Source organism: Miscanthus floridulus, chromosome 15 (genome assembly GCF_019320115.1).
Source record: "Miscanthus floridulus cultivar M001 chromosome 15, ASM1932011v1, whole genome shotgun sequence".
NCBI lineage: Eukaryota > Viridiplantae > Streptophyta > Magnoliopsida > Poales > Poaceae > Miscanthus > Miscanthus floridulus.
In genome coordinates this window covers 30,212,967-30,224,476 of record NC_089594.1, presented here as the reverse complement: position 1 = coordinate 30,224,476, position 11,510 = coordinate 30,212,967, and the positions used below count along the sequence as shown (strand labels likewise).

At 51.9% G+C, this 11,510-nt stretch overlaps 1 protein-coding gene across 1 annotated transcript; it reads right to left on the bottom strand.

Moving 5' to 3' along the window:
* Nucleotides 1-535: 535 nt before the first annotated feature.
* LOC136507295 (uncharacterized) lies at nt 536-1,231 on the bottom strand. Its single transcript, XM_066502064.1, has one exon. It carries the CDS (start codon nt 1,229-1,231, stop codon nt 536-538), a length of 696 nt encoding a protein of 231 aa, XP_066358161.1.
* Between the last annotated feature and the right edge of the window lie 10,279 nt (nt 1,232-11,510).

Genomic DNA, 11,510 nt, shown 5'->3' with positions numbered 1-11,510 from the left:
CTCGTTGTAGGCCTGAAGCCTCGGGGAACCGTATTCCAAGTCAGTGGGGAGGACGGCCTCGGCTCCATAGGCTAGGAAGAACGGTGTGAACCCCGTGGCTCGGCTTGGGGTGTTCCTCAGGCTCCAGATGACTGACGGGAGTTCGGCAAGCCATTTCTTGCCAAACTTCTTCAACCAGTTGTATATTCTTGGCTTGAGGCCTTGTAGGATCATGTCGTTGGCTCGTTCTACTTGGCCATTTGTCCTAGGGTGTCCTACGGCCGACTAGGCCGCACGGATGTGGTGGTCATCGCAGAACGTTAGGAACTAGCGATCGGTGAATTGCGTCCCATTATTAGTGATGATGGTGTTAGGAACCCTGAACCTGTGGATGATATCAATGAAGAACAGCACCGCTTGCTCGGATTTGATTCGATTGATCGGACGAGCCTCGATCCACTTGGAGAACTTATCGATCACAACCAACAGATGGGTGTAGCCCCCTAGGGGCCTTCTGCAGAGGCCCAACCATGTCCAGCCCCCACATGGCGAAGGGTCATGTAATGGGGATGGTCTGGAGGGCTTGAGCCGGGAGGTGCGTTTGCCGCGCATAGTACTGGCATCCCTCGCAGGAGCGTACTAGCTTGGTGGCATCGTCAACCACCGTCAGCCAGTAGAACCCTTGGCAAAAGGCATTTTCGATGAGTGTCCGAGGCGCTGCATGGTGCCCGCAGGCCCTTGCGTGCAAGTCCCAAAGTAGGTCTTGGCCTGCCTCGGTGGTGATGCATCGTTGGAGGACGCCAGATGGGCTTCGCCGGTACAACTCGTCGTTGCTGAGGACATAAGTCTTGGCTCGTCGCGTGAGCCGTCTGGCTTCGATCCTGTCTACAGGGAGCTCTCCTCGAACAAGGCAATCAAGGAACAAGACCCGCCAGTCTGTGCCTTGGTTGGCCTTGGGAGGCTCCGTGTTGACTTTCATCACCTCGGGCTCGGCCGAAGGGGTCTCGGCGACGGAGGGGGCCTTGAGTCCTGCGGTGGGCTCAACCGGTGGGCCCTCTTCCACCGCTGAGGCATAGTCGATGGAAGGCTTGTGGAGGTCTTTGGTGAAAACATTCGGGGGGACTAGGGCCCGCGCCGACGCCATCTTTGCCAGTTCGTCCGCAGCCTCATTGAATTTACGCGCGATGTGGCTGAGTTCGAGACCATCGAACTTGTCTTCAAGGCGACATACCAGCGTGCAGTACGCCTCCATCTTGGGGTCATGGCAGTTTGACTCCTTCATCACCTAATCGACGATGAGCTGTGAGTCACCCCGCACGTCGAGGCGTCGTACTCCAAGTTCGATGGCAATCTGCAAGCCGTTGACAAGGGCTTCGTACTCGGCTGCGTTGTTGGAGGCGGCGAAGTGGAGCTGGATCATGTAGCGCATGTGTACTCCGAGGGGTGAGATGAAGAGCAGACCTGTGCCCGCTGCAGTCTTCATCAGGGACCCGTCGAAGTACATGGTCCAGCATTCCGCCTGGACTGGGGTAGGTGGTAGTTGGATGTCGGTCCACTCTGCCACGAAATCAGCCAAGACCTGAGATTTGATTGCTTTCCGAGGCGCAAAGGACAGAGCCTCCCCCATGAGTTCAATGGCCCACTTGGCTATCCTACCCGAGGCCTCCCGGTTATGGATTATCTCCCCCAGGGGGAAAGACGACACCACGGTTACCGGGTGGGATTCGAAGTAGTGACGCAGCTTGCGTCGAGCCAAGACTACGGCGTAGATTAGTTTCTAGATGTGGGGGTAGCATGTTTTGGTCTTAGAGAGCACTTCGCTGATGAAGTAGATAGGTCGTTGGATGGGTAGAGCATGCCCCTCTTCCTGCCTCTCGACTACTACGGCCACGTTGACCACTTGGGTCATTGCGGCGACGTAAAGTAAGAGAGCCTCGCCCTTGGCTGGCGGTACCAGGACGGGAGGATTGGTGAGCAATGACTTGAGTTTGGCGAGGGCTTCTTCGGCCTCGGGGGTCTAAGAAAAGCATCCGATTTCCTCAAGAGGCGGTACAGAGGCAAGCCCTTTTTGCCAAGGCGCGAGATGAAGCGGCTCAGGGCCGTGAGGCATCCCATAGCCCTCTGTACTCCCTTGAGGTCTCAGATCGGCCCCATGTTGGTCACAGCCAAGACCTTCTCTGGGTTGGCTTCAATGCCACGTTCCGAGACTATAAATCCTAAAAGCATGCCTCGAGGGACCTCGAAGACACACTTTTCGGGGTTGAGCTTAATGCCCTTCTCCCTGAGGCATCTGAAGGTTATTTCCAAGTCGCTGACGAGATCATAGGCCTTCCTGGACTTGACCATGATGTCGTCCACGTAGGCCTCGATGGTCTTCCCGATGTGCTCGCCAAAGACATGGGTCATGCACCGCTGGTATGTGGCCCCTGTGTTTCTAAGGCCGAACGACATAGTCACATAGCTAAACATGCCAAATGGTGTGATGAAAGAAGTCGCGAGCTGGTCGGATTCTTTCATCTTGATCTGATGGTAACCGGAATATGCATCAAGGAAGGATAGGGTCTCACATCTTGTAGTGGAGTCAATGATTTGGTCGATTTGAGGTAATGGGAAAGGGACTTTTGGACATGCTTTGTTTAGACTAGTGTAGTCTACACACATTCTCCACTTCCCATTTTTCTTCTTAACTGATACGGGATTAGCTAACCACTCCGGATGGGATACTTCTTTGATGAATCCAGCCGCCAGGAGCTTCTGTATCTCTTCGCCGATGGCTCTACGCTTTTCCTTGTCAAATCGGCGTAGGCGCTGCTTCACTGGCCTAGAGCTAGCCCGGATGTCCAAGGCATGCTCGATGACCTCCCTCGGTATGCTCGGCATGTCTGAGGGACCCCACGCGAACATATTAGCATTCGCGCGAAGAAAGTCGATGAGCACGGCTTCCTATTTGATGTCAAGGGTGGCATTGATCCTCAGCGCCCGGTCATCGGGGCAGGTGGGGTTGACCGGGACGAGTTTGATGGCCTCCGCAGGCTCAAAAGTCCCGGCGTGACGCTTGGAGTCGGGCACCTCGCTACCGAGCTGGTCGAGGTTGATGATGAGGGTCTTGGCCTCCACAATAGCCTCGGCGTACTCGATGCACTCGACATCGTAGTCGTATGTATGCTCGTACGTGGACTCGATAGTGATGACGCCATTGGGGCCCGACATCTTGAGCTTGAGGTACGTGTAGTTGGGGACCGCCATGAACTTGGCGTAGCACGGCCGTCCCAGGATGGCGTGGTAGGTTCCCTTGAACCCAACTACCTCGAAAGTGAGGACCTCCTTGCGGTAGTTGGAGGGAGTACCGAAGCAGACGGGAAGGTCGATGCGCCTGAGGGGCCGCGTGCGTTTCCCTAGCACAATGCCGTGGAAAGGCACGGTGCCACCCTGGAGCTACGACTAGTCGAGCTCCAGGAGCTCTAGGGTGTTGGCGTAGAGGATGTTGAGGCCGCTGCCCCTGTCCATCAATACCTTAGTGAGCCGAGTGTTGCCGATAATGGGGTCGACGACAAGTGGGTACTGCCCGAGATTCGAGACGTAATCGGGATGGTCATCCCAGTCAAAGGTGATTGCCTCCTGAGACCAGTTGAGGTACCGGGGAATGGCCACCTTCACTAAGAACACCTCCCGGCACTCCCTCTTCCGCTGTCGTGCCGTGAGGCACGCTGAAGGTCCGCCAAAGATCATGAAAGCGTTGTGCACTTCGGGGAATCTGTCGTCCTTATCATCGTCCTTATCGTCGGCGCCCCTCTTCTTGGCATCATCGTCGGGGAACCCGAGCTTGGCGTAGTAACGCTAGAGCATGGTGCACTCTTCGAGGGCATGCTTCACCGGGCCCTGGTGGTAAGGGCAAGGTTTCTTGAGCATGTCGTCAAAGAGCCAAGGGCCTCTGGGGCCTCAGGGATTTTTGCGCTCTGTGGCCGCGACTAGGCCAGCCTCGAGGGCTTCCTGCTTCCCCTGGCAACCTTTTTTCTTTTTCTTGGGGAGGTGGGGAGCCGAGGCCCCAGGGACCTCGTCCCTCTGCTTCCCCTTGGCGTCGTCGTTGGGGAAGATGGCCCCAACGGCCTCTTCGCCCGAGGCGAAGTTGGTGGCGATGTCGAGGAGTGCGGCCACCGAGGTTGGTATGTTCTAGCCCAATTCTCGGACCAGGTCTCGGCAGACGGTGCCAGAGAGGAAAGCCTGGACGATCTCTGAGTCGCCAACGATTGGCAACTCAGTGCATTTCTTAGAGAAGCGCCGGATGAAGTCTCAGAGAGACTTGTCCGAGCCCTAGTGACAGCCATTGAGGTCCTAGGAGTTCCCAGGGCACGCGTATGTGCCCTGAAAGTTCCTGACGAAGACCCTTACCAAGTCACGCCAGTCATGGATTTGCGAGGGAGGGAGATGTTCAAGCCAGGCTCGCGCCGAGTCTAACAGGAACAACGGGAGGTTGCGAATGATGAGCAGGTCATCGTCCATGCCACCTAGCTGACAAGCCAGGCGATAATCGGCCAGCCAAAGTTTGGGATTGGTCTCGCCGCTATACTTCGTGAGGTTGGTCGGTTGTCGGAACCGGGCTAGAAAATGAGCAGCGCGGATGGCTCTGCTAAAGACTCAAGGACCAGGCGGCTCAGGGGAAGGACTACGGTCTTCCCCGCTGTCGTAGCAGCCACCTCGGTACGTGTGGTAGCCCCGGGCGGGCCCCTCATTATCGTGTCACCGTCACCTGCTGACCACCTCGTGGTCGCCCTGTGCCTCGCGTCGGTTGCCGAGGCGGTCGTGCAGTAAGGGGACCCTGTTGATTGTCGATGCGCGAGCAGGTTTGGGATGAGCTGAGGCCTCCCTGTCCTACCGAGGCAGTACCGTGGGAAGGTCCGAGGCTCCTCCGCGTCGTTGGGAGGCAGAACTCTCAGCCTGCTACACCGCGACGGTCTCGAGGAGATCCCGGAGCTCGCCGCGGACCCGTCGCCCCTCCGTGGTAGAGGGCTCGGGCATCATTTGGACTAGCATCGCCGTAGCCGTGACATTCTGGCTAGCGTGATTGAAGATTGGGGTTGCTCACCCCCTTTGTCGTCGTTGATGCAGTGGTGGACTTTCTTATCTGGCATCAAGTTGAAATTTTCTTCTGTAAATAGCACTACCATCTATTTTCACCTGTAACGATGTTAAGTGTCTTGCAAAATGACGTAAGTGCCCTTGTTTGTAGTAGGCGTTTGGAGCACGCACGCACGCTACTGCTACTTCTGCACGCATGCTGCTGCTACTGCATAAGGCTGCTTGCTGCATTCATCATGACCTTGGACTCGTCGAAGCTAAGCACGCCGTCGCCGTCGAAGTAGTAGGCCAGTGCACTCTCGCTGCTGACGGCCGACTCCAGTGAGGAGATGTCGCTGGTGGGCGAGTTGCTACTCCACGCCGAGGTGGTGTCGCCGTCATCGTCGCTGCAGGCACTGCCTAGTTCTCTGCCAAGACCGCTTGCTAGCTTCCTGCGATCTCCACCATGTGCACCATAGCTCCTTTCATCCTTCCCAGCCTCGCTGGCGTAGACATGATGAAGAGGACGACGATGGCCATGACGCATGCGGAGGTCGCTCCTGCCGCGGTGCGCTGGTGCGACTATGGCGTGGACGATGACGCCGACATCGACGCGTTGCTTCGGGACATACACGCCGCCATGCGCCCTTGCGCCCCCGCTGCCGTGGACCTACCGATGCCACATCAGGAGTTTCTTGCGCGGTCTCGGCGACACAACTATCACTATGACTACGAGGACAGCGACTTCTAGGCCGTTCTCCACGGTATTCAGAGCGTTTGGATCCCAGCCGTCGACTTTGCTTCGATGCCAGTGGATGCTTCTGATGGCTCCCCAAGGACACTAGCAGCAATGGTGGTGCTTGCAGCGCCGCTTAGCTACGGCGACGATGCCACCGAGGCCGATGTGGTCACCATCAAGACGTCGCCCAAGATGAAGCAGCCGCCACAGTACGACTACGATGCCGACATCGACGCCACGTTCCGAACAATGAAGACAGAGGCCATGGAACGTCCCTCGCCAGACTACCTCAGCCATCGACAGGGAGGGGAGATGATGATGATGGACCGTGCCGACCTCATCGACAAGATGCATCGCTTCTCCACACACTACGACCTCGCCCCGGGAGCGTTCCACTGTGCAGTCTCCTTCTTCGACCGGTTCTTGTAGGCCAAGAAGATCAACTGCGACGAGCGTCAAATTTGCCTCCTCGACGCCGCAACCGTCTTCGCGGTGGCCAAGTACGAGGACAGGAACACCGTGCTGAAGATCAACTCCGACCACGTCGCCATATATGCTAGGTGCACCCAAAGCGAGGCTGTCGACCAGGAGCGCGAGCTGGTTGCTGTGCTCGGCTACCGCCTAAGCGGACCCACGGCCTACACGTTCGTCGAGCACTTCATGAGGCACAGCCAGGAGGAGGAGGTGGTCAGGGCCCTGGCGCATCACCTGGCCGACATGGCGTTGCTGGACTACAGGTGTGTGGCGTTCCTGCCATCCGCCGTGGCGGCATCGGCGATCTTGCTGGCGAGGATGGCCCTGTACTATTCGACGGCGGTGCCGGTGGATGCAGGCTATACGCTCGAGGAGCTCAGCGACTGCGTACTGGTGATATACGACATGCATGAGAACCTATGGGTGTGGCCAGGGTGCGCCCAGATGACGGTACACTAGGAGAGCACTGCTTAGTTCTGCTATTTCTTGTCTCCCCCGTCAATGCTGATTGCCATGCATTGACTGACCTGTACAAACACGCTGCTGCTGCTGTTGCTAATAGATGGTACAAACCTTTTTCGGCTAGACCCTGTCTGGGTAGCACTATCAGTCTTGTGCAGCAGCAACAGCAACAGCATGCGTGCAGAAGTAGCAGCACCGTGCGTGCTCCAAATGCCTACTACAAACAAAGGCACTTACGTCATTTTACAAACCACTTAACATTGTTACAGGTGAAAATTAACGGTAGTGCTATTTACCAAAAAAAAATTCAATTTGCTGCCAGATAAGAAAGTTCAAATTTTTTTAATGTCAAATATGCTCCCATAATCCTGCACGTCCGGTTTTGGCATGCTTCGACACAAGTCCATGGCACATTGGCACGCCTTCGTGACTTGCTGGCATAAGCACGGCCTTTGGAATACCTTTGCATGTTTTATTCATCCGCTCATGACATAGGAAAAACACATTTTATGCGTACCATTTTCATAAAAAGATGAAACGATGTTAATAATTTAAATAGACGAGAGTTAGTGTGGTAAAAACTAATATTGCATTGTAACGTTGTAGATGTGCTTATGTGCCACTTTTATGCCATGTCGTGGCCAATCATAGCTCAAAAATAAATGAGTTGCGCCATGCCACCATACATGCTAAGATCCTATGGACGGCATGACCCTCGTATTTTTTAGACATGGAAACAGTGACTTTGCCATGAGCTACAAGCACTCGGCAAAGACCAAAAAACACTCGGCAAAGGCTTTGCCGAGTGTAACACTCAACAAATAACACACGGCATTTACAGTGTCGGCAAACAGCTATTTGCCGAGTGTTTTTTATCGCGCACTCGGCAAGTAGTTTGCCAAGTGTTTTTTTTTTCTAAAATACACTCGTCAAAGGATTATTGTTTGCCGAGTGTTTTTAGGAATTACACTCGGCAAACCTATTTTTCAAAGAAAAAAATATTTTTTTTCTCAGCATACCATTATTATTTGCCGAGTGTTTTGGGGAATTACACTCGGCAAACCTATTTTCCAAAGAAATTTTTTTTTCTTAGCATATTTCAGTTTAATAGCTACCATACATAATACTCTTAGTACAACATATCTGCAAGTAGATGAAGTTGTCGATGCTGTAAGGTCCATGGCGCATTGTGACACATAAGGCTTCAGTTGCAATCATTCACACATGACATCTGATTCATGAGAAAATGCAGGCAAAGATTGAAACTCAACTCAACTTAGCCACATAACAGGTTATACCGTTATAGATAATAATTGTCCATCTTCAGGACCCCTCCTTCCAAGTCCTAAACTCACCTTTGCTACGGTAAAAATCTCATATTATCAACGCAAAATTTTTGACACGACTATTTTGCGGGGTTGGCATTTGCAACGACTTTCTTATTATCACAGGTTTGCACTTTCAAGTTTTAACCTAAATTGGGCCACAACCCACAGGTGCTCCAAGCTCCAAATGTTGAATAATATCACAAGTAGCTATGACGTCCAGATAATATCTTGATTAAACAGCATGACATTCTGAATACCCTGAAATTCACGCATAGCTATGACGTACAAATATAATATCTTGAACAAACAGCATGACATCTAGGTAGACCGAGTCCTTATGTAAAAGATAAATTCACAGGCACGCAACTGTTGATTGTGAAGGAGATCATTTAGCTATGTACAATGTATGAATTCACAATCATGCAATTTATCTGAATTGTTTGAAGCATATATACATTCACTAGTTCAGCAAAACATTCTCTAACAAGGTAAAACAAAACAAGGGAATTCTGAATATTCAGTAAAGGAACACAAATACAGGATACAAATAGATGAATGAGAATGACAAGTTCAACCTCAAATTGTTGCTAATTGCATGGCTGCTAGACAACTTTCAAGCATATACTGACTGAGTGAAAAAAATGTTTTGTTGGTCGCTTGTGTGTTCCTATTACAAGTCAGGGAAAAAACTCTTTTCCACCTCTGACTAACTATTAGTAATGTAATCAACCATTTCATAAAACTCAACCTGTCATAAACGACGCAGCATGGATCCACATTCTGCATCGAGCCTCGAATATTACCAACTAACCAATCAGTCCAAGTATAAAGTAACCAATCAACACTGACTAAGCATATTCTAGTTCCTTTTCTAGGACAAACTTATTCTGTTTTTCTATTGAAAACTTGCAAAATCTATACACCTATATTTGACCCATTGTGGTAGCTGTCTCAACTCTCAAGAGTATAATACTGAACAAGCCATCCTAGTTAAGCAGCAAACAGAACAAAATATCCCAAGTACCAACTCATAAGGTGCTAAAGTGCAGAAGTTCTCTAATGGAAACTTGATTCATCACAGCCACTCAAGAGTAGTACAAAACAAAAAAGTCACAAGGCATAGTCAGGGAAGGGGAGAGCAGGGTTCCATATCATCTTAGCTCTGCAAATATCACATATCAAAATGATTGATCAGGTTGATATATGCAAGATATTCAAGATACTGTTTTCATAGCATCTTACCTAACATCCAATGCACCAAATACCAGGTGATGTGTTCACATACCAGATTTAGGAAATATTAAATTCCTTTCGATTATGTGCAAAGTTAAAATGTAGCTTTGAAGTTATATGTATAACATCATCTAACCCTAAAAGCAACCAGGGTAACAAAACATACAAGGAAATTGTATTTTAACTTTGTAGTAAAATCTTCTTATTACATTGCTCCCTCAAATTCAAATATAATGACATTATTTGAGTGGTCCATCCATGTATATTTCTTACATTACAATATATTTTTCTTACATTAGTAGTCAGATTTAGAGGCTTTACCGATGAGTTCGCACAGCAAACTTTATTTAGTTGAGAACCAAAAAAATATATTAGTAGTCACTTGTTTGGTTGGAGTGATTGTTGAAATCTGGCTAAGTTTGAGTGTGTTTGGTTAGCTGATTTGGCTTGAATACACTCACCCCTTTCTAAAGCTGGTATGTTCACCTCCTTTGAAACATTCCATCGAACAGGTGTGGCGCATGGTGGTGGCATGGCGCACGCACGCAAGCAAGCTAGCTAGCACGAGCCCCACACCTGAACCATGGACTTCAACGATGGAGAAGGCCATGGGCGGCAAGGCTCAGGGAAGAACCACCACCGCGCGTTCGCTGGAGAGGACCCCGCCACCACGCCACATGCCCCATCCGCGCCCTTTGCCTGCGCTTGGCTACTCGTGCTACTTGCCATGGCCATTGCGCTCGGCTGCTGCTGCTGCTGCTTGCCATGGCCGCGCACGCACCGAGGAGGAGCTCCGCCCATGGCTCGACTGCACCTGGGACCCCACCTCCGACCGTGCCAAGAAGCACGGCAGAGCTCCTCCCCTGCTCGAGTCACGAAGTGGAAGCGCGGAGTGGGGGCATGGAGAAGGAGCAGCGGGGAGGAGGGGCCGGGGCGGGGGGTCTGCTCGACCAAGCACCGGTTGTCTTCTCGAGCACCGGCAGCGAGATTTACAGTGCCGGGGCGGGATTCTACTCGGGATTTGTAGGGGGAGGGCGGCGGCGGCGGTAGTGTGTGCTGCGGTGGCGCTGGCATCTTGGGCGCAGGTGGCCAGGCGGCACGGGGGGGGGGGGGGGGGGGGGCGCAGAGGAGAGGCGCCACGGGGGAGAGGAGGGAAGGGAGCGCGGGGAGGCTTGCGGCCGGCGGCTGAAAGAGATAAGGGAGACGCGTGCGTGGGCCTATGAGCCCGAGTTTGCGAGTGTCAAAGAAAAGAGTTTGCCAAATGTTACATATTACACACTCGGCAAAGGATTTTTTATTTATTATTTATTTTTCTCTTTTTATGGAGAGACACGTGGCGCGATGTTTGTCGAGTGCCGTAATTTATCAAATGTTTTTTCTATATTTGCCAAGTGTCGGAGTTTGCCGAGTGTTTTTCAGTAACACTGTTGGCTGGCTGATAAGCTAGATACAGGCTGCCGAACAGGCTGATGGTCGGATGGATCTAGAGGTTGTGCGGAAGATCAGTCAGAGGTTCAAGGATTATGCATCTACAAGGCGTCATGTAACGTATGGTGATACGAAGTGGATACGACACAAGGTAGAGCATGGTTGTGGCCGGCGCACGTGGCTGCGTGTATGGTCGCAGCAGGTCAGCAGCAACATCGACAGAGGCTACGATGTGACAAGCTATTGGTGTACTCGGATGCCTTGGTGCGGCAAGACACTTGGGCCATGAGATCGATCTCGTTGGTCGATGTGGCACACCTCTCCCAAGTCCGACCAAGGACTCGTTAGATCTCGTGTCTTGCTGCTTGGAACGCTGCCGCCGCCGGCGCCCCCTGTCTCCACCACCGCTGATCCCCCTCTCTTCCCTCTCCGGCATATCGTCGGAGGCTAGAGGGAGTGGAGATTCATCGTTTTTAATAAGTTTTTTTTTTATAAATCGAGTCCTTAGGGTTAGGGTCTCTCTATGCTAAGATTTTTTGTTTTGGAGATTTATCTCCTCCACCTCTCCGGCAACTACGAGAGGGTAGGGTGGAATCGTTTTCTCCATTGTGGCTCTGTTGAAGATGAGGGCGACAACTACAGCGTTAGCAACCTCACCAGTATGACATGGAGATTTTTATTTCCGGACGACGACATCAAGACGGACATGGTGTTGCCGCTATGGAATAATTTTCTCCAGTCTCTTCTCCATTTTATCGCGGTTAGATCTAATCACGATGAAGGACTAGGGGGATTAAGTTTCAGATCGGTCT